Source organism: Argiope bruennichi, chromosome 8 (assembly GCF_947563725.1).
Source record: "Argiope bruennichi chromosome 8, qqArgBrue1.1, whole genome shotgun sequence".
Taxonomy (NCBI): Eukaryota; Metazoa; Arthropoda; class Arachnida; order Araneae; family Araneidae; genus Argiope; species Argiope bruennichi.
The window spans coordinates 5125456-5147841 of NC_079158.1; the positions used below are offsets into that span (position 1 = coordinate 5125456).

A 22386-nucleotide genomic window follows, 5' to 3' on the forward strand; every position below is an offset into this window, starting at 1 on the left:
TATCGTGAAGCAAATATTTTCAATATGTCTTAAGAATTACTACTGCCAGTCCCCATAATAAATAGTTTCTATCAACAGATAGTTCATCTTTTCTACTGAAAAACAGCTTAAGATCAGGATTCTGAATTCTGGATGGAAAACCATTCTGAACATATTTAATTATGATTTTCAAAATTTTATCAGTTTTGGATGCAGTAGCAAGGTTATCAGATATTACAGGTAATTCTTACAAATAAGGAATCTTGTAAATATCCTATGGGTACATGTCTTCATTGCGCAGTCTAGAAAGAGAATCAGCATTCAGATGTCCAGCGCATTTTTTACACTTCCCATCTCTATAAGCTAGCGTTAACAATAGGATTAAATAATATTACCCGACGGGACTGACAATCAGGTACGTGGAAGTTCAAGTACACAAGCTACGGCGAGGAGATCTGTAAGAACCTGCAATCAATACATTACTTTGTTATTATTCCAACACGAACAATCTCTAAATTATTTTTTAAATGAAGTTCTAATGTAGCTCCTAGAAGGAAAGGACTGGAGGAAATTCCGAACACAACTCTTTTGTGCTGCAGGATCTTGATATTTCCATTTTTTCTTCTATCCTTCCATAAAAATCTGAGATATGGTCTATCTCGTTCTTGTAATCCAATTTGCAGAAAGGCCTTCTTGATGTCAGATATCACTCCATATTTTCCAATACGAAAGCGATTTATGAGAGATGGAATGAGTTCTACAAGATTTGGTCCCTTTTCGAGGCAGTCATTAATAGAAGGTGTATTCTTTTCTTTAGCTGAACCATCAAAAACGGGTCGAACTTTGGTCGTCGAATTCTCCTTGAAGACAGGATGGTGAGGTAAGAAATGCTGTCCTTCTTTGATTTCTTGCATAGGATCAACTTCTTCAATAATACCCTCATTCTGCCAATCCTGAAAAACATCATCATAATCGGCCAGCTTTTCGGCACGTTCTAAGGCTTTAATACAACTGTTAAGTCTTCGTTCAGCTATCTTTCTGCCATCAGGAAGAGGTGGATGATCATGTATCCACGGTAGACTGACAATGTAGCGCCCCTCGTTATCTCGTGTTACACTGCGTTCAAAATGTTCCTTAGCTCCTTCTTCTAGTTCTTTTCTACTTTGAGTTTCCGCAGGGTCATTGATATTCAATGTATCAAGCCTCCAAAGATCGGATATATTTACGTCGTTGACAAGTAGCGACATTAGCGTGCTGGAAGTATCATTTTTATTAATTCCTGATCTTCCAATAACTGTCCACCCTAACTTGGTGTTCATCGCAATTAGATCAGGCGAAAGTTTTTTAATTTCTCCTGTAAATAATCGGGCTGCTGTATCTGCCCCTAATAATATGTGAATCTCCTTGGGATCGTTTTCATACAAAAAGGATTTTCATCTAAGCAAATAACACTAACAAATATACCCAATTGTTTTACTTCTTCGATGTTTTTAGAATCTAATTTGGGAAGAGAAGTACAAATTTTATTCTGATCCATTACTTCTACATTACAACAGAAATTATTTTCTGTATTACGCAATTTAATGGAATACATCTTGTGGTTTTCCCGCCTTTTCAGTCCTCCGAAAAGTCCATGAGTCACCGTTTGTTCCCCAAGACACTTCAATTTCATTACATCCGCTATGTATTTGCTGACATACGACCTCTGGCTCCCGAGGTCAATGATCGATCTAACATAGTGTTTTAAATCATTATTTTCGACGCTAACAATTAAAGTCTGCAGATAAACCTCCCTGGAACACAAATTATTCGCCAACGCGAAATTTTCATTTAAAAGATTATTCTCATCCTTACTTTCATTAAAATGGGTATTATTTTTCGGAACAGAATTATCTTGATTGCACAATATGGATAAATGTTTTTTACCACAGAGAGTACAAACTATTTTTGACCTACAAAATTTAGCAACATGAAATTGCTTTGCGCAAATAAAACACGCAGCTTTTTTAGACAGTATACGTTTCCGTTCTTCCAAACTTTAAGTACGTACGTATTCACAATCAGCAACATCATGAAATTTATTGCAGAATAAGCATTCCGGTGTTTTTATTTTTACTTCAGAACTAATCAATTCTGAACTGCTAAATCTCTTTGCAGTGGAACATCTAGGATTATTTATTTTTCCGCTAGATGAGTCATAAAGCAAAGGGCGAAATGAATACTTTTCTTTTTTCGAACTCACGGGAGAAGCATACATTAAGGATCGTTCTTTTGCTTTCAGCTGAAGAGACAGGAAGTCGAGCAATTCATCTATTTCCTATTTATCCGATTTCATGTTTTTATTATATTCTAAAACGAGATCGGGGGGAAGGCATTTTAACAGGATTGGGCAAAGTAAGTTTTCATAGGTTTCTTTCAAAACATTAAGAGATTCAAGAGATCGGATTTCCGTCTGTATATTATCAAACATTTTTCTGAATGATACAATATCATCTGAGTTCTTTAATGGGCAGATACGCAGTAAATTATTCAAATGGGTATTAATGAGAACATATGATCTTCCAAAGCTTTCTTTAAGTAATTTTATGGCGATTTCGTAATTTTCTGGTGTTAACGCAAATCCTTCTATGGTACTAAGGGCAGAACCACCTAGGTGTGCTTTTAAGTAATTAAATTTACTGACTTCACTTAATGAATCATTTTCATGTATGGCTGATTCAAAGGAGTTCCAAAATGGAAGCCATAAACTTGATTGCCCGTAGAATTTAGATATCGCAAGTTTTGGCAATTTAATGTTCGATGATACTTTATAACAGGAACTTGGAACTATCAAAGAATCAACATTTTTTGTTCGTTCGCGTATTTTTTTGGTCGCTCTAAATTTCCAAGTTATAATTTTTTGGGTGTATTCCGATACTTCTTTTACTTCTTTTTCTAATTTGTCCTCGGAAACGAATTCTTCAATTTGTGAATCTAGATACTTTAATTCACTTGACTCAACAGCAAGCTGCTCTAACATTTCTTCTAACATATCGACATTTACATCTGTTTTCGTTAGTTCTGTTTTAATAGTTTTACAAATTTTGGTAACAGATGTTCTCAATACTCCCCGTTTCTTTCTTAACCTGCCACTTTTATCATCCATTTTTAGAATTGAACAGTTCGAAATTTATATTCAGTAAGATTCAATAATATATAAATTCAATAATAATAATAAATCAGTTCAAAATTCTAATATATATTTTTCAGCTCTAAATTGGAATAAACCACACCAATTATCCCGGCAGGGATGCCAAATAATATTCCAACACGAACAATCTCTAAATTAAAAGCAAGTAAAAGCGCTTACCTTTGTTTTGTTGGTTGGAATCTCTTTTGATAACATACTGGTGTTGTTGTCTCCATCTACAGCTGAAAATCTCAAATATCTAATTAGTGGCAGGTTCAATGACTATGACTCATTAACACGGGGAACTTATCTTTAAGAATATTATTTAATTGTTACTTGATTATATGTTACCTGATTAAGAATATATTTACAAAATTAGAAGAGAATAAAACGCGTTCGTTGGTTGCCGCCAAAACGAGAGGAAGGCAACAAACCCTTGGTGGTGAGAAGGGAAAGTTCTTTACAGTTAAAACTGGTTACAGTTGAGGCCTGGTTCCCGACAGTTATAGAGACTATGGTGAAAAGCATATAAGCCAATTAACAGCTACGAAACACAGGCAAGTGCTTTTGCGTTGTGGCCTTATTACTCGGCTGCGAACCGCAAGGTCCTAGGTTCTATCCTCGCTCATACCATTCTGCCACACTGGTGACCTCCCACGATGAACCTTCAACCTGTTGTGGCGCTATCTACCCACAGCAACCCAAAGTCGTGAGACTCGCTTGACGCAGCAACAAAAAGTCGTCAGACTCACTTGGTGCAACAGCAACCCCTCACCCACACACGCTCGCTATAACGCTTGACGCTCCTCAAATGGGTACAGGCGCATTAGACTCAACAGCTAATACATAACACTCACCAGCCATATCGTTCATCTCACCTCCGACTCACTGGAAGGAGAAAACTGTAGCGGATCGCGATGAGCGGGAGATTAGTTTGAGCGAGAATAGAACCTGGAACATTGTGATTCACAGCCCAGTAACATGACCATGATACAAAAGCAATTTCTCGGGTAGCGTAGTTTTTAACCGGCTTATAAGCTTTCACCACAGCACTGTGGTAAAAAGCATATAAGCCAGGTAACAGCTACGAAACACAGGCAACTGCTTTTGTATTGTGGTCTTGTTACTCGGCTGCGAACCACAAGGTCCCAGATTCTATCCTCGCTCATAACAAGACCAACATTGAAAAAAGTTTGATATTAAGGCAAAATATTACACACATATTTTAGTTTTAAAAAATACATAAATTATCACAATTTTTAAAGAAGAACACGTGATATGCATTTTTGTGATCTATCATTAAATGTCGCCTTAAAATTTCTTAGTAAATATGGTGACAGCTAATTCATAGGCAAATCACCTAATTAATTCAAGCTGGAAATATGTCGCTTCTTGATTCTATTTATTCATGGTATTGTAGTTTGTATTTATAATCAGGAATATTGGTAATATTTTGGCAGAACTCAAAGAAATTAAGTAATTTTCATTTTGAGTACAGAATTTTATTACTGAAAATACAGATTACCGGCATTGAAAATTAAAATTGTCCAAATATAATAACAAATTTTTAATATTTTAGAATCATATTTATTCAGACTATTGAAACGGGCGAAATGGCATACACTGCATCACATTTCTGTGAACTTGAGAAATAGCTGATTAAAATTTGATTCTTTGGAGTATTTATTTTTCGTTTAAAATTTTTAAAGATTATTATTTTTCTTTGCTAGATAATAATATATAATCTAGTCAATGAGCAACCAGAGTAATATGGATGAATGATTAATTCATATCATATCTCAATGAATGACTAATTAATTTACCACAGACAAATTTATAATTGCTATAGATTCACTGAATCAATTCAAAAATTAAATACTGACAAATTTTCATTTTATGAAAACTGTTGATTTATTTGTTGCAGTAATTAATTTCTTTATCCTCTATGCTAGTTAAGTAATCAATTCTGTTATTATATGAATGTTCGAACTTCATTTTCTCAGAGTGGCGGGATTTTTTTTTTTTTTTTCCATACTAAAATGAATTCTGGAAAATGAATTCATTTTTATGTGCATTCATCTATTATGCAGTAAACATCCGTCTCTCATGTAGTTGCTTATTTTTCAATTTGAAGGATGCAGATAATTTTCTTGAAACGGGACTGATCGAATCTTCAAACTATTCTGTTTATATTTAAAATGTTATTTGAAGGATCTCAACCAATTCAATTTTCATTCGATTAATTGCCTCAAAATTTGTTACAATTAATTAGTTACAAAATTTGTGTATGCCCATTACGAGATTGAAGAGTTTCCGCATAAATGCATTGTATATATATATATAAAAAAATGTAATAATGAAAACATTGATGCGCCGTATATGAGGAAACAATTTATTCTTTGTCTTCAAACGATTTGCTGTAATTGAATGCTAAAGGAAATGTCATAGGTAATTAGTTCCCTGTAACTGTCGAGGACACTTCAGGAAAAATCTTAAAAAGTAAACACTAATGGCGGCAGGTGCAACAGGTGCTCGAATAGTATTTTTCGGTTCACATAAACAACCGAGTTATGTTGTTGAAACATGCACAATTCCTAGCAAAGACTTACTTAAAGATGGAGAGATTTTAATTAAAATATTAATTTCTACGATATGTTCGTCAGACATCGTAAGCATAGACGGAAAACGAGAACTAAAACCGCCGTGGTAAAATAAGTTTTATCGTTTATATGTAAATATAACTTTTCATTTTTAATTATTTTGCCTGCATTTATTCTGAACTTTAATATCGTTTTATTAGAATTTAATAAAACTAAAATATTTTTAATTTTAGTGTGTTAGGACATGAAGGAGTCGGTGAAGTGGTTTACACAAAACGATTCAGTAATGGTCTGCCTGCTGTGTCTGCTGGAGACAGAGTTGTCTTTACTATGTACGACAATTGTGAAGCCTGTGTCATGTGCAAATCAGAAATGCAGGAATGTTGCTTATCCAAAAATAGGGTATTGTATCCAAAAATATGATTTATCCAATAAAATTTTATTTAACTTTTTAAAAAATATTTTATTTTTTCTTTTGTTAATAAAGTATCTTGATTTTATTTGACCTGATTACTTTTTTTTAGAAATTATCCATTTTCTTGTTTTTATAAATATATTCATCTAGTTTTCTTATTTTAGTATGCTGAATGTATATATATATTTTAATGTAATAAATTCATGTCATGTTGTATTCAGTGATTTTGAAATTATGTAATATTTTTGATTTATTGCATGTGGGCATAAAAAAAGCTATATGGCTTTTTATTAGTAGCATTTTAAAAAAATATTTTATATTTTCATGTACCTAGTTTACGGAACTACCTTAGTACTCTTTGGTACACTGCGTAAAAAAAGTAGAAGGACAGTGTCTTTTTGCCAATTAATATCTCTTATTTTCTCCTAACTACCAGATATTTATGCAGATTTAGTTTAATGACTCTTGTTTTCATTTTAGGCAAAAATTAAACATCTACCACTAATATTATTAAGAAAATTAGTATATATAATTTCCGATGCGTAAAAAAAGTAGAAGGACACTTGCTAATATATTTAATTTAGTGAGTTGTTCTTTATTTAAATAGTGATTTTGTACTTCGTTTATCCTTTTCTGTCAAAAAAATCTAATTTGTTTAAAAGTTACGTTGTTTCTCCGTTCTCAGAAATGCCTAAAGGAATACCTTTGAACGATTTGCAAAAAGGGCAAATTTCCGCCTATCAAAATGATAGTAAAGGTGTCAAAGAGATTGCTCGATTGTTGCAGGTGAGCCCCAATACAGTTTCAAACTTTATCAGAAATCCTTATAAAAATGGAAATAAAAAGAAGACTGGTAGACCGAAGAAGTTAACACCACGTGATGAAAGAAAACTTGCTTGTGTGCTGAAGAAAAACAAAGGAAGTGTTTCAAAGGCAAGAAATCAAGCAGGACTTAATCATGTGACGAAACAAACAGTTTACAACTATATTAAAAGATCTAAAAAAATTCATTTTCAAAAAACGGAAACATCATCCTAAGTGGAAACAAGCTCACATTGATAACCGTTTAGCGTGGGCTAAGGAGCACATGTCCTGGACTACAGAATGGACTTCTGTGATATTTTCCAATGAAAAGAAATTTAACTTAGACGGTCCAGACGGATATCAGCGCTACTGGCATTGTCTGGGGACTGAAGGCGAATACTATTCAACATGACAAATGGGAGGAGGGAGTTTAATGGTTTGGTTGGCTGTTGGATACAGAGGAAGGACAAGTCTGGTTTTCTTAAATGGTAGGCAAAAACATACAGACTACATTCAAGTGCTGAATTCCGAGTTTCTTCCTTATGCCTCTGACATAGGGGGTGAAGAGTGGAAGTTTCAGCAAGACGGAGCTTCCATTCATACCGCGACTGGAGTCAAAAATTGGTTCCTAACAAATAATGTGGATGTTTTACCATGGCCAGCCAAAAGTCCTGACCTTAATATAGAGGAAAATGTCTGGACAATGCTAGTTTGTCGAGTTTATGCTGATGGAAGACAATTTGATTCGCAAACTCAGCTTCGAGAAGCATTGAATGACTCGTGGGACAATTTTTGTCAAACTGAAATTCAAACTCTATACAATTCACTTCCAAACAGAATATTTGAAGTTATAAAGGCCAATGGGAAGACCCTTCCTTATTAAAGTCACTATTTTTTCATTCATTATAACGCTGTCCTTCTACTTTTTTTACAAAGTTTCAAAAAAGGGAAACTATTTTTGTTGCCATTAATATTTTATGTTTGAACATCATAATTCTGATGTTAAAATTGTATTTTTGAAATATTTGTTAAATGTTTCTAATAAAAAATTTTAGTAAAAATAAAAAAAATTTCGGTTATTGTTAGAAAATCAAGTGTCCTTCTACTTTTTTTATGCAGTGTATATAGCTCATGCAATTTTGTATTTATAGTTTTGGGAAATTTGATCTTCTATTTAGCATTGTCCTGAAATACTTTTTTATACCAGCAAAATCTTTATCTGGAACTAAGGCTATATTATTAGATAGATAAAGTAGGTAACTGCTGAGATATCTTGCCACTCAAGGCAGATTTTTTTTTTTTCAAGATGATATTTTGTATTTTCTTGATTTTTAAGGCTTGAAATTTATTCAAATTAAAGTCAAGTATCATTTAAATTTGAAAATATTATTCTTAAGATTGCTGATTGAGAATTTAACTATACTGAGCTTTCAGACCAGTATAGTTTTTTTTTTTTTTTTTTTTAAAGCACAAGTTGCATTCTTTGCAATTAACTGATTTATTAATCAAGAGAAATGGAAAATTGTATATTAAATATTTGAGCTGTCTTATTAAAGTTCAGTAATTTAGTATTTTTACTTTTTTCTTAAAATTATAGATTTTGTTTATACACAAGATTCTGAAATCATTTGTCTGAAAGATTATCCATAATTAAATGTTTTAAAATTTTATATATCAACTTAATATTTATTAATAATGAGTCTATATATGGATATTGATTTAAATCTATAAAAATGATGTAATTTTAGAAATTGGGAAGAACAAGAGCCTCAAAACTTGTATAGCTTAAATGCCATTGCAGGACCAAATCAACATTGCAAGAAATATAAAAATGCCTTTCATTTTTTTAGGCAATAATTTGGAAATGAAATTATATCTGCTTATAAAAGAAAGCTTTTCATGTAGAATGTTAATTACTTATTATTTTATTTAAATAACATGTTAATTTGATTTGTTAAATCCAGGCTTAAAAGGCATTGAATGATACTATTTTTTCAGATCATCTCAAGTAAATTATGTAGCAATCAGCACTGAATTTCTGACTTATATGCAAGATTATTATTGTAAATACCAGAATTTTATTAATTTAACAATTCTGGTTACTTTCCTGTTTCTAAATGAGAGATGAACATGCAGTATAATAATAATAATAGATTTTAGTTTTATTGAAATTAATTTTAATTTTTAAAATAAATTTGAAACTACCCTGTCCACATTATCATAAGTTTTTTGCATATTACTTTACTGAAATCTTCAAATTCTGTACTGTCATTTACATCCTAAGCAATTGAAGGTTATAGCCAGGCTTTGAACATGCTAAATCATCCCTACTATTTAAAATTTTTGTTCAATAATTATTTTCTTGAATTTGTATTTAAGATATGACAGAATACAAGTTGAGATGAGATTACTGTAAAATATTAGAGCATTCTCAATTTAAAAAAAAAAAAAGAATTGTGTAAATTAAACTTTGTTTTTTTTAGTTAAAGAACCCTCTTAATAGATTCAAGCATCCTGGGCTAGAATAATGAGACAAACATCTCACCAGAACTAAGTATCTGAAATTTTATAATCCATCAAAAAATATTTACCCATTAATAAAATACCTTTTTCCCCAATTAATACCTTCTAATTTTGTAAATTGTCATTGTTCCAGAATAGGAATTTGCAAGCCATTCTTCAGTACTTTCAATCTTTTACATAATTAATTTTATTGACTATAGTGTAAATATAAAATATTCATACAATGGCTTTGTGCGAATATTTTTTGCACTGGCCTACATGTTTATACAACATTAGAAAGTTGATAGCTATCTGGTTATGGCAGTTATCACATTTTTACTTTTAACATATTTAAAATTATAATTATAATAGCCATGACAAAGCCATTTTGTCCATCATGTTTATATTATCATTATAGTTTTGTCAACAAACTGATTAACTATATCTGCATTAAAAAAATAGTATTCTAAATTATATTTTTCATAATTCTAATGGGTTAATTATACATGTAAAGTGGCAAAATTAATTGGCTAATAAAAATAATGAAATTGGTCTCTTATCAAGGCATTCAAGGTTTTATTTTGTAATATCTTTAGGAAATGAGAGTATATTGTCAGTGGGAGGGATGACCATCAACCATTGACAATGTATTTATTAGTCATAAGCTTTCGTATAAAATAAAAACTCAATACCATAGTTAAGTCTGAGAGACTTGTAAAGATCACCCCTTCCCCTTAGAGGATATACAGTAAAATATTTTAATTTTTTTTCTTCTTGAAAATGGATGATGGTGATAGACTGTCATTGATGTCATGTGGATTGAAAAGATCAGGACATTTTAAAGTAAAATATTCCCAATTATTTTCAACTGGTACAAAATTGGTAGTTTTAGAATTATTATTTAAGTATGTTAACATATTTAAAAAAGTATAAATTTAATGCTAACTATTAAATTATTAGTTTTAAAAACCAAATAAAATAGAAAAAATATGTCCCATCCTCCTTATATTATGCGAGGAATAAATAGAAAGTGTTTTTGAAAGTTAAAATTTTTATTTATAATTTTCAAAAATATTATGCAAAAAAAAAAAAAAAGACTATATTATTTATGTATTTAAAGGTTTATTTTGTATTGTAAAATTTATTTTGCCTAACATTTTTTTTAGAAATTCTAATCAAACGAAAAGCATGTACTATTAGTTGTAAAATATGTACTTCTATGTACAACTAGTTTTACTGATAATTTTGGTGGGTGCGACTTTGCTATAATGTATTTTTGATCAACGATGATCAAAGTACATAATTTTGATAATCAAAAATCACTTTTATTTTCTTATTTAAAATAAAAGTACTGTTTTCCTCCATAAAGAGTATTTTAAAACTTTTCATATCATCCTCTTTACCATTAACTTTTCAAACATTGTGTATAGTAGATCTCTTGATTATTAATTTAACCAGAACTAAATCATTTAATCTTTGTAAATTGAATTGGTGATATTTTAACAACTAAGTAATTAATAGAAATTGTATTTTATGGTTCCTAATATTACTAGTTAATGTGTTAGAATTTATAAATGCATAAAGAAAATTAGCCCTTTCTGTAAATTTTCAATATGAAGAAATTAATTTAAAAGCAATTTATAAGTTGTTATAGTTCCTATTTTAAAGTGCAAAATATAATAGATTTATTTAGTACACAATTCGATTTGAGAACATTTTTATATTAAAAAAATAAAATACTAAAACATTTGTATAATGATTTAATTGGAACATCATAGGATTGATGCAAACATATTTCATCTCTCACTTCACTTAAGATTTCCATTAAGTAGCTTATTAATATAAACATGCTTCTTTTTAACTACTTAACTCATAAGTTATATGATGGGATTTACAAAACAATAATAAATAAATGAGGTTGAAAATATAAATAGTTAATTACTTTAGTTGTATAATAATCTGTTTGATATATAATATTATGAGAACCTGGAACTAAAATGTTTCATAGCAATAAATATGATCATGCTTTATGGAGCTAACAATATACGATTCGCCAATAAAAAAAATAATTCTCTTAGCGATAATGATATGTCTCATCCTTCCCTACTCTTTTATTTTAGGATCATAGGTTTATATGAAACAGAAATTGGAAAAATAGATCAAGCTGGAAGATTAGTTCTTAGATTTTACCAATTATTTTTATTGAATGAATTTTTTTTAGTTCAAAATAAAATTGATATTGTAAAAATTTGGCTTATTTGAATCAGTTAACACCTCCAAGTTACATCACAGTTAATAGCAAAATAAAATGGAACAATAGTTTCAGTTGGATTAAAAAGTTCTTAAAATTGTTTTTTAATATTTTTGTAGTTTTCTACTTGACTAAAATTACGATGTCAACTTCTAAAATTTTGTGAAATTAACTACTTGTTGTTGCAAAAAATTCACAGGTGAGTGTTCCAAAACTGTAACTTTTAACGGAGCCACACAAAGTATCCAATATAGAAAAAGGAAAAAGTTTTATATCTTCTAAATGAATTAATTGTCAATCTAAGATTGTGTTCCTGTAAATTGCATTCTGGCAAACTAACTCAGTCTGTTGATCACAAACATTTTTACTTCAGTGACAGTTGCCTGCTGACATGTGTAGCATGTTGCAGGGGGTTCTATGATTAAAGTAATTCAACATGTGGGCACATTTTCCCAATGCATGTGGTTGAATATTGTTCAAGCAAATTGAGATAACTTATTTGTTTTTAAAGAATAGAAGGGGCATGGAGAAATTTTCTACTTTATGCTGCCATATCTCTACTAATAATATGTATTTGCTTGCAGCTATATATGTGTTAGCACTCTATAAGCTTAGCCATTTGATTTGGAGTTTGGTGGAGATGAACTTTGGAACATAAAAATATGCACAATACAGTGATTTTTTTTTTTTGAAACTTTAATTTTTTAAGCATTATTTATTTATATAAGACCTCATTTATTAAGTGTTAACCACAGTAACTTCTGAAAATATTACTGTATAAAATTAATTTTTACAGTATTTTAAATTTACAGAAAATGTGTTTTTTATAGTACCATTTATTTGTCTTGTAATGCATATATATTTTAATTTTGATAATTTTTTTTGTTTAATTTTCCACTGTATATTTATTTCAGTGGAACTCAATTTCTGTTTGTATTTTTACATGTAATTTTCTTCAATTAATAGAAGCTAAAAAAAAATAATAAATAAATAAAAAATAAAATAAAGATTATTCTTTATTATCTGCCTACTTTACATTGGGAATAAAAAAGTGAAGTGACAATGTTGCAAAACCCAACATGCAATTAGAAGATACATAGCCTAGATGGTGTTTTGAATGATTAACATTATGGGACTTATTCCATTAGAATGGTTCATTTATGCAATGAATAAATCAAGTAAATAACATAGCTTTAATGTCTATCTCCAATTGCTATAGTCATAAAGCACTTAGATATGTAAAAATATCAATATCTTATTTTTGAAGCATTCTTATGCCACTAATCTTTTATAAAAATGTAACTTTAGAATTGATGTAATTTTGAAAGAAACTTTGTTATTGCTTTCAATCTGATGAGAAAAATTGTAAATTACTGTTGAAAAATCTTTAAAAAAACTATAATTTAAGTTTTTAGAGGTTAACTAAATTTTAAGTAAATTTGGTAGGAATATTTCCTTAAAAAAAGCATAACAATAGTATTTAATTAGCTCTTTCAGTAGAATGACAGTTGTATTTGAACTATCTAAGTATATTTGATAGACCTCTTATAAAACCTTTTGTATAGTTCAACTTTCAAGCCTGAATCTTTTAGACATGATTGACAACATTTCTGCTATTGCCATTTAGTTGCTAAACAGCCAAAAATGTCCCGTTATTTTGGTAGTTCTATTGTTAATAAACTTCGTTGTACCACCTTTGACAGTGTGGTCTTACTGAGAAAATAGATTTCAACCAGCTATGTATTGTAGAAGCAGCATTTAATTTATTCCATTTTATAAAGATAATTCCTTAAAATTATATTTTATGCCTTCTAATTAATTTATGAATTTGTATAATTCTTATAAACTAATTGTTTGTTTTCTGAAGCAGACGATAATGTATTTTTAAAAAATTTTTACATTTACCTGAAGGAATAGTGTCACTAGATAGCATTATATAGTCTAAATAAAATGAATGATAATGATGGAACCTTTACTAATTTTAAAAATGGAATTTTTTTTTTCAGTATGGCTCTTGTGGTTTAAGTGCTGGCACTGGTTTAAATGGATGCTTTGCAACTCATATGGTATTAAAGAAAGGAACTGAAGTTGTTAGTGTTCCTGTAAATGTTTCAGACATTGTTGCTAGTCCTGCAAATTGTGCCCTTTCTACTATGGTCCATGCTGTTAACTTTGCAACTTCCAATTCAAAACTAAAGCAATCAGTTGCCATCATCCAGGTTATGATAATTTAAGTCTTATTATTTTCATTAAAAAACTTCTTTATTGCTATAAAAAAATTTTGAAATTTCTTTTTTTGTTTGTTTATTAAATGGAAACTGAAATCATACGTCTTATTCATTTTAAGATATAGTTGTTTTCTTTATAATTCCCATTCATGTTTTTTTTTTTTTTTTTCTTTCTTCATTATTTATATACTAATTGTAACTTATTTAGCAGTTTTTTCCCCTTCAATTTTATTGTAAAAACCTTTTAAACATTTTAAAATGATTAAAATTGCATTAAAATTTTATTTGTTTTATTTAACATTGTGTATTTTGAATAGTATTTGAAAGTGAATTATTTTATTCATTTTAGTTTCTTTTAATTTGCTATTTTTTGTATAAAAGAATCTAAAAAATTATTATAAAAATTAGTATTTGTCTGTAAATGTTAAAAAAAATTTTTTTTAATACTTTCGTGCATAAATAATTTTTAAGGCATCATTTAAAAACAGTTTTGATATTTATCTTGATAAAAATGATTTCACTAGAAAATAGCATTTCAGAAATTTTAATTTTTGTCCAAACCTCCCCCCCCCAAGTTTTATTAGCTTTATTTTCATTAAAATTACTTTTATTAAATTTGCAATCATTTTATTAAAATAGAATTCATGAAAATATTATTGAATTAAAGTACATATTTGAAATCCTTTTAGTTAAATTCATTGCTTTTAATTCATTAAAAAGCAAATGAATTTGCTCTGAATATTAATTTTTTTCGGAATGAAATGCTGAAAAGAAAATTGCTCCATTTTTATGATGTCGCATTTAAATTTATATTATAAATATATTCTTCAAAACTTTATATAAACTTTTGATATTATTGTATTCTTGACTTATTTTAAGTAAGATTTATATTTTTTGAAATGCTTTTGCTATTGTTTATTCATCTTATTGAAGAGTGCTATATGTAATGATCTGGCAAGTAAATATAAATTGTAACTAAACTATTTTTTTTTTATTAATCAAATTATTTTAGAAATGTAATAAATGTTGTTGCACTTTCTTTATGATACAGGGTGCTAATTTAATGGGTCTTTATGGATGTGCTTTGTTACATGAAGCAGGTTTTGTGAAAGTATTTTGCCATGATATTTCTCGAGAGAGATTGAGACTTGTTCCAAGATTTGGTGGTATACCTGTTTTAGTAGAAAAAGAATATGGTGAGAAAAAAATTTATTATAATCATGCTATTATTTATTTATATAATTCTGATATCTGAAGTGATTTATAAGTAATTAAATTTTATGATAAAAATAATCTAAAACTGTTTGGATATTGTTTGCATAATAAAATACAAGATCTATATTTTTGTTGGAAAAAAAAAGGGGGAGGGGGAACTAAATATATGTAAATTGCAATTTAAAAGTGTCACATAATGAAGCTTTGTAAGACCATTATCTGTAAAATCATATTTTTTTATTTGTGGAATTAAATTTTTTGCATTAAAAATTATTGTATATTTGAATGGAAAAAATTAGTGTTGTTTTGATTTTCATATTAATTGCATATTTAACCTTATTTCTGATCTATTCACATTTTCTTTTTTCTTTTTATTATTTTAATCCTTTTTTCAAATTACATATTCCTTCTATGCTTTTAAGTTATACATTAAAGAATTTTTCTCATTTTGAATCTTATGAATCAACTACTGTACTTTTAAATTCTTATTTATTTATTTATTATTCTCATACATTGCAATACCTGTACATATATGCACACAAAGAAAGAGAGAGAGAAAGACAAAATAATATACAAGCAAAAGATAAAAACAAAAATATAAGAACAGATTATTTGAAGAAGAGTAATTTAGTTCTTAAGTACTTTTTATTCTTCATAATTTCAAGGAAATAATCTTATTTTCAATTTTTATCATGATTTCTTTGTCACTGCCAAGGCAAGAGAACAGTGCAATGTACCAAATAAAAAGGTAAAAAGCAAGAAAGAGAGCAACTGTTAGAAAATATTCTGATCTTGTGTAGTTTCAGAGAAAACATTTTCTACCCAGCGTTTTGATATCTGTGGGAAAACTAATAGCTCATGCAACTTAATAGTTATAGTGGAGTCAGAATTCAAGTGATTAGGAAGTTATTTTTAAAACATGGATTAATTAGAAATTGTTAGACAAACACACATATATATAACATAGATAATTCTTTTAAAATTAAATTTCTGTTTGAATTCCATTTATTTTACTTACACAGATTATAAATTCTTCTGCAGAATTTTTAAGTTGGATGTAAATATATAAAATCCTGTTATATTTAAGCTGAGGTTATTTTTAAATTGAATATCAAACTCTATGGTGTTGTATTCTTTCCTTAGTGTTCATATTTTCCTTAGTCCCCCCCCCTTATGGATTTATGCATTGGTAATGCTTTAGATTATATAATAGTCGATAAAGAAAATATAAACAATATACAAATGGAATAAAGTTTTATGACAATTTTTCCCTATTAATTTATTTGAGCAAGCATACAGGGAAAAAAGTTTTTTTTTTTTTTTTTGTTATATTCTTTGTTTGTTTTATATTTATTTCTTATTTTACTCAGAATGACAGAATTTTCTAAATAAAATGCATTACAAAATTTTTAAGATTTACTATTTATTCTTCAAAATTATTCCTTTCAAAGAATAATTCCTTAATTAATTATTTCTTTTCTATTTTAAATTATGCAAAGTATTAAAAATTTGTAATCTTTTCTTTGAGCTGCCTCTCAGATTTCTTAGTATTTTATTTTTCTGTTTTTACACATTAATTTGGAAAACTTTAGCTAAAATTGCAAACTCAGGTTAAAAATATGCCCGACATTTTTTTGTTTGTTTGAAGATTTATTTTTATATAAAAGCTTTGCACATGTGATCTTACTACATAGTATCTCATAACATATTAAATTTAAAACCTGAAATAATCTGTTATTAACATGCTTTTTTTTGTGTGTGTTCAAATCTTTACAGACAATAGTCATAGTCAAATTGAAGAGGGCAAGGCTGATGTTGTTATTGATGTCAGTGGAAAATGGGATGTTATACCTTATGCATTACATGCCCTTTGTCATCGAGGCATTTATATATTTGTTGGCACAACATATGAAGAAAATAAATCAATCAATATTGATACAATTCTTAATAAATGCATTACTATACGAGGTAAATTATAGTCTGTGTTAATATTTGAATTTTATATTTATTATTCATTTTAAAATTAAGTATGGTAAGGTTTAAAGTTTTTTTAAGTGAAACAACTGTATGATATTTCTTACTATTTTTTAAAGATATGATAAATATACTTGTATGTTCATATCTTATAAATATGCATGCATTTGATTTTTGATTTGAGACCCAAAAGCAATTAATTTATACATTTTATTAATTTTATAAAAAAAAAACCCTATAACTTTTTCTTTTTTGCTTAACATACTGTGTGCAGTACAGATGCTATACCAGTAAGATTTTTATTTGGTGTATTATAACTGAACTGATAAGGAATTTCTTTCAGCTCTCAGTTTGCTAATTCATTTTTTCCCGCTAGTGATTGGCTGTTTATGTCCTTATATCATGCTGTTATTCTTATATACAATAGAAAACACAAAAGCCTTGGAATAGAATATAAACTATGTGATGGAGAGAGCAAGAACTCAACTTGATAGAAGAGAAAATAGTTTTTTTCTTATCAAAATAAATTTTTAATTTTACATTAGCATGTGTTCTGAAGATTAAATTAATCATATAGATAGATCTTGTAGAGTTTTAGGTTTTGGAGAATTTTTGTTCTTAGCACTTATTTTAAAGAACAATCAAAAAGTAATAATTTTCTTTTACCATATACTATACACCTGTTTATTTGAATGAATGCATCATCAATCATCATCATATTGTTATGAACCTGAGGCATTTCTGTTGATTCTACTGTGTATCAAAATTTTTTTTAATCCCAACATATGTTTGCATAAGCTTTTAGAAGTATATTTGTTTCTACCTAGTAAGAAATCATTGTGGAGTTTTGCCCTCTCCTTTAATTATTCTGACATATAAGGCTAATTCTGTCAAATTTGCTTTTGAACCTAAAGTTTTTTAAATTTCCCATAAAAATGCAGCTTTAAGCCAAAGAAAATAATTAACAAGCAAAAAATTGCTTATTTCAAGCAAAAATGATATTATATAATATGCTTTTGTGACTTTCAGTTGCTTTTTGCAAAAAGCAGTTATTGAAAATAATTTCCATGTTATAACTTTGCTGAATGTAGAGCATTTTTGGGTTTTTAAAAATGGAAATACAAGTTTTTTTTAAAAAAATCTGTAATATGTGTTTTGTTTAAATTCACAGAATACATTTATATTCTGTTTTTTTATTATTTTCTCCAAAGAAAAAAAAAATAAAAGCATTTTTGATAGATATATTTTTGTTTATATAAAAATAATACCTCTTTATTCTCTTAATAGGTATTCAGGGTTATAAAAGTATTCATTTAAAAAATGCTGTAGATTTCTTGTCAAAAACTGCTCACAAATACCCTTATGAGTCTCTTATCAGCTCACCATTTCCTTTGCAAGACTTTCATTCTGCAGTAGTCTTGGCACGTACGAAAAGGTATTATCGAACAGCTGTCAAGCCATCACATTTGCTTTCTGAATAGATATGTATTTTATATGATGTCTTTTTAAAAAAAATAAGTGTAAGCTGGTCTTGCGCATAAGAATATAAAGAGTATTTTTGATTTCATTATATTTTTCTAGAAATATATTAACATAATGAATATTATCCAAATAATGGAAGAATTATTTATATAAATTTTATATTTTGAAATTTATGCAGATTTAGAAATATTGTTGTTTTACCAATTTATAACAATTGTATTGATATTGATTTTACAATGGATTTTGATGTTTTCTTTAAAGAAAGGACCAATATTATCATAAAATCAATTTTAATTTATTCTTTTTGAGAAGCCAATACTATCTTAAAAATAAAATGGGCATGTACAATTTAAAATGTTATCAGTAAGTTTAATAGGTGTTATATATATATATGCAGAAGAAATAAAATTAAAAACATTATAAGTTATGATTAACAAAAGAATAATTTATTCTCTAAAAAATTTCTGTTAAAGATGCATTTATTGCACAATTATAATGTTGTAATAATACAATTTAAAATTTTGGAAAAAAAAAAAGGCATGATTTTTTTTAGGCATATAATTTATGTCTGTAGTATATCTAAATAAAAATTCTATCCTCAATTTTATGTATTCCAATTGTGTATTCTAATTTTATGCATTTATGATGTTCACGTTTTAGGTTTGGGCTTTGTTAGGCTCAGTTTCTCATTTTGATCTGTGATGTTTGAAGAGAATTTGTACTTATATTTAAGAAGTGTGCAATACATGTTAAAATTACTCAATTGTTTATTGCCAATGTCATTTAAGGCATGTAAACTAGCCTAAGGAGTTGTGATATTATTTATCCAAAATTTTTTGAAATACAAATTTCTTGATATGTTGTGATTTGTATTTAAAAAAATTAGCATTTATTTAGAGTGAAATTGCAAAGCATTTATTTATTTATTTTTTTTTATGAAAATAAATGTTTAGTATCAATGAATGAATTTCTCTCTTTAATGATTTTTAATGACAATTTTCATAAAATTCTCTTAAATATTTCTAAAGAAATATTAGTTTGTTGATGTGCCTTTTGCCATCATTAAGCTTTTTTTAAGAAATAAAATATAAGTAAAATATTTTGCATATAAATTTTTTATTTTCACTATTATAATAAAAGGTATAAATATTTTATTTAGTGAATCATGTATTTCATTTTGAAATTCAATGTAAATAATGAACAAATTTTGAATATTGGCAACAAATGGAAATTTTTTGAACTTCTATTTGTTGAACAAAAATATTAAATGTAAATATATTGTTATTTTGACACAGAATTTTTCTTAGACTGATTTTTATTTTCTTAATTCTTAACAATTAATTTTTTTTTCAGTGAAAAAGAAATAATATATGTTAAAAAAAGAATTGCAGTGTATTAAAAATTTTACCAACAGATTCAGCAAAACATTTCATAAATAAATATGTTTTGTAGTAATCCTTTAAAATAAGCTGAATTCATTAGATTTCTGAAAATTAATGATTGATGAAGGTTTTATAATGCAAAAAGTGAATAAGTTTTATAAACTTCAATTGTTGCATCTTGTTTAAATTGTAAATATATGTATTATTTATTAAAATATATTCATATAATAAATCTATTTAAGATTTTCCATGTATTAAATAGTCATCTTAACTAGGAATACAAAAATAATATAAACATGCATGGAATGGACACATAGCATTATTATATGTTACATCATGAAGCACTTTTTTTTTTCCAAATATATTTGTTACAATTTTATCTTCTACAAAATATATGTATTTTTTAACAAAAAATGAATAATTTTCTATGATAAAAGTGGATGAAAAGTTATGGTGCTGCAAATAGTTAAACTTTTATGGAAATTAGAAAAATATCTATAATTCAGGCTTTATTAAATTTTAACGTTGATACTATAATTCAAAAATTATATTAAGCATTAGAATACTTGCATCCTGGTGATGTTTAATATTTTTTTAAAGTTTAATATGATTTTTTTTTCTCTAATACAAGAATAATCTTTAGAGTTTATTTGATTTAAAATATTTTATAAAGGATGATTTTAATAATTGAAATATTTGTTTTAATATTTGATGATTAGATTTTGGAAGTACATTCGTTTATAGAATCTTATAGTCAATTACTTATCTATTCTATTTTACTAAATTGATTGTGTGATGAGTTTTGAATAAAACTAAAGGAAATGAATCAATTAACTTATATTTAATCTAGTCTTAAAGTCATAAAAATATATATTGCAAAAAGTTAAAATATTTGCTTATTCATTTGTCATTTATCCTGATTGAATTGTTTAAGATGAGGATTTTAGAATTGACCAAATGAAGAAATAAAATGAAAATAACATGTACTGCATGAATGAAATAACATATGAATATTTTATTGCACAGATTTTGTGCTGTAATTATTTTTTTATGTGTTACTTAATATGATATTAAAAATATTTTGCCTTAGAAATTTTTTACGAATATATAAATACTATGCAAAATCTATAGAACTGTATAAAATGTGCAAAATAAGTTGTACAAAAATAATTTTGTCTATTTTTCTTTTCTTAATTAGAACATTGTGCTGTAATAATTTTCAGATAGTTCCTGCCTCATTTAATGTTCTTATTAATTTGTTTTGACAAATTAATTAAAAGTGAGAATTTGAACTTCTTTTATTTTTTATTATAATGTGCAATTTTTTATATTGCAGTATGCAACCACTTAGATATCAATTTATATTTGTTGAAGCAAAATGTCATAAATGTATTAAAAATTATTTTCAAAATTTTTGAAAGGAAGTCATATTATTACTGCAATTCATTGAATTTTCATTATTTTACATGAAATAATGTAATAATTCAAAATATATATGTATATGATTGGTCATTAATGTTAACTTTTCCATTATATGTATTTTTGCATTCTGCCTGTAGAATTAATGCTGACACATGGACAGACATGCATAAATGAGCATATAAGTTCCTTTTAGATTGCTTGAACTTCTCTAGTGTCTCATGCTACTAAATATTTGAGAATATAGATTAATCATGCAAATTATTTTACTACTGTTTTAAAAATATGTATTCGGTAAAAATTTTTCATTGCAATGTGAAGTTGTATTTTACTGAATGTAAATGAATACATGAAAGTATTTGGCTCTATTTTTGCTGTATTAATATTATTTTTAATGAAGCTTGAATAGTTCTATTGAATTTTAATTATCTTTCCTTTTCTTCTTTATTATTCTCTATAGTTTATTTAATACTGTTGATTTAGCTTTTTCATATTACATCCATAAAAAAATGAAATTTAAATCATATACTTAACTAAAACAAGATTTAAATTATGCATTTTATTTGCTATTGTCAATAATGATTGTAAATTTTTTTCAATGTTTCTTAAAGAATTAAATAATGCAAAAGCAATTTAATTCTTAGATTTTGACTGAATTTCATAGTTTTAACTAATGCTGTTGTAACATTACTAAAAGGATAATTTGAATGGTGTTATGTAATTGGGGATCAATTTCAATTTTATTGTTTTCAAATTTTTTCAATTCAGTTGATTTCAAATATAAGCACATGTAATTTGTGATCCAAAGTTGCATTAACTGCAATTTTTTATACAATAAATTATAAAAAAAACAAACATTTTAATAATGTTTTACATGATATAGCTCAGTTTAAAAATGTTTCATATTGTATCTATTTATACTCTGCATTTTCAATGGATATCTATTTTGGTATGAGTTAAAACAAA

At 27.3% G+C, this 22386-nt stretch overlaps 2 protein-coding genes across 3 annotated transcripts; one reads left to right on the top strand and one right to left on the bottom strand.

The window, feature by feature from the left end:
* Positions 1 to 458: 458 nt before the first annotated feature.
* On the bottom strand, positions 459 to 1298 carry LOC129981418 (uncharacterized). Its single transcript, XM_056092257.1, has one exon. The coding sequence runs from the start codon at positions 1296 to 1298 to the stop codon at positions 459 to 461; it is 840 nt and encodes a 279-aa protein (XP_055948232.1).
* A 4257-nt stretch (positions 1299 to 5555) lies between these two features.
* Positions 5556 to 19590, top strand: LOC129980515 (L-threonine 3-dehydrogenase-like). 2 transcript variants are annotated; one of them, XM_056090847.1, is made up of 6 exons: positions 5556 to 5854; positions 5982 to 6150; positions 13727 to 13939; positions 15000 to 15144; positions 16940 to 17131; positions 18425 to 19587. In XM_056090847.1, exons 1-6 carry the CDS (start codon positions 5658 to 5660, stop codon positions 18616 to 18618), a joined length of 1110 nt encoding a protein of 369 aa, XP_055946822.1. In that variant the 5' UTR covers positions 5556 to 5657; the 3' UTR covers positions 18619 to 19587. The 2 variants fall into 2 exon arrangements, with proteins under 2 accessions (XP_055946822.1, XP_055946823.1); XM_056090848.1 differs by having other exon boundaries at positions 5747 to 5879; positions 18425 to 19590.
* Positions 19591 to 22386: the final 2796 nt, after the last annotated feature.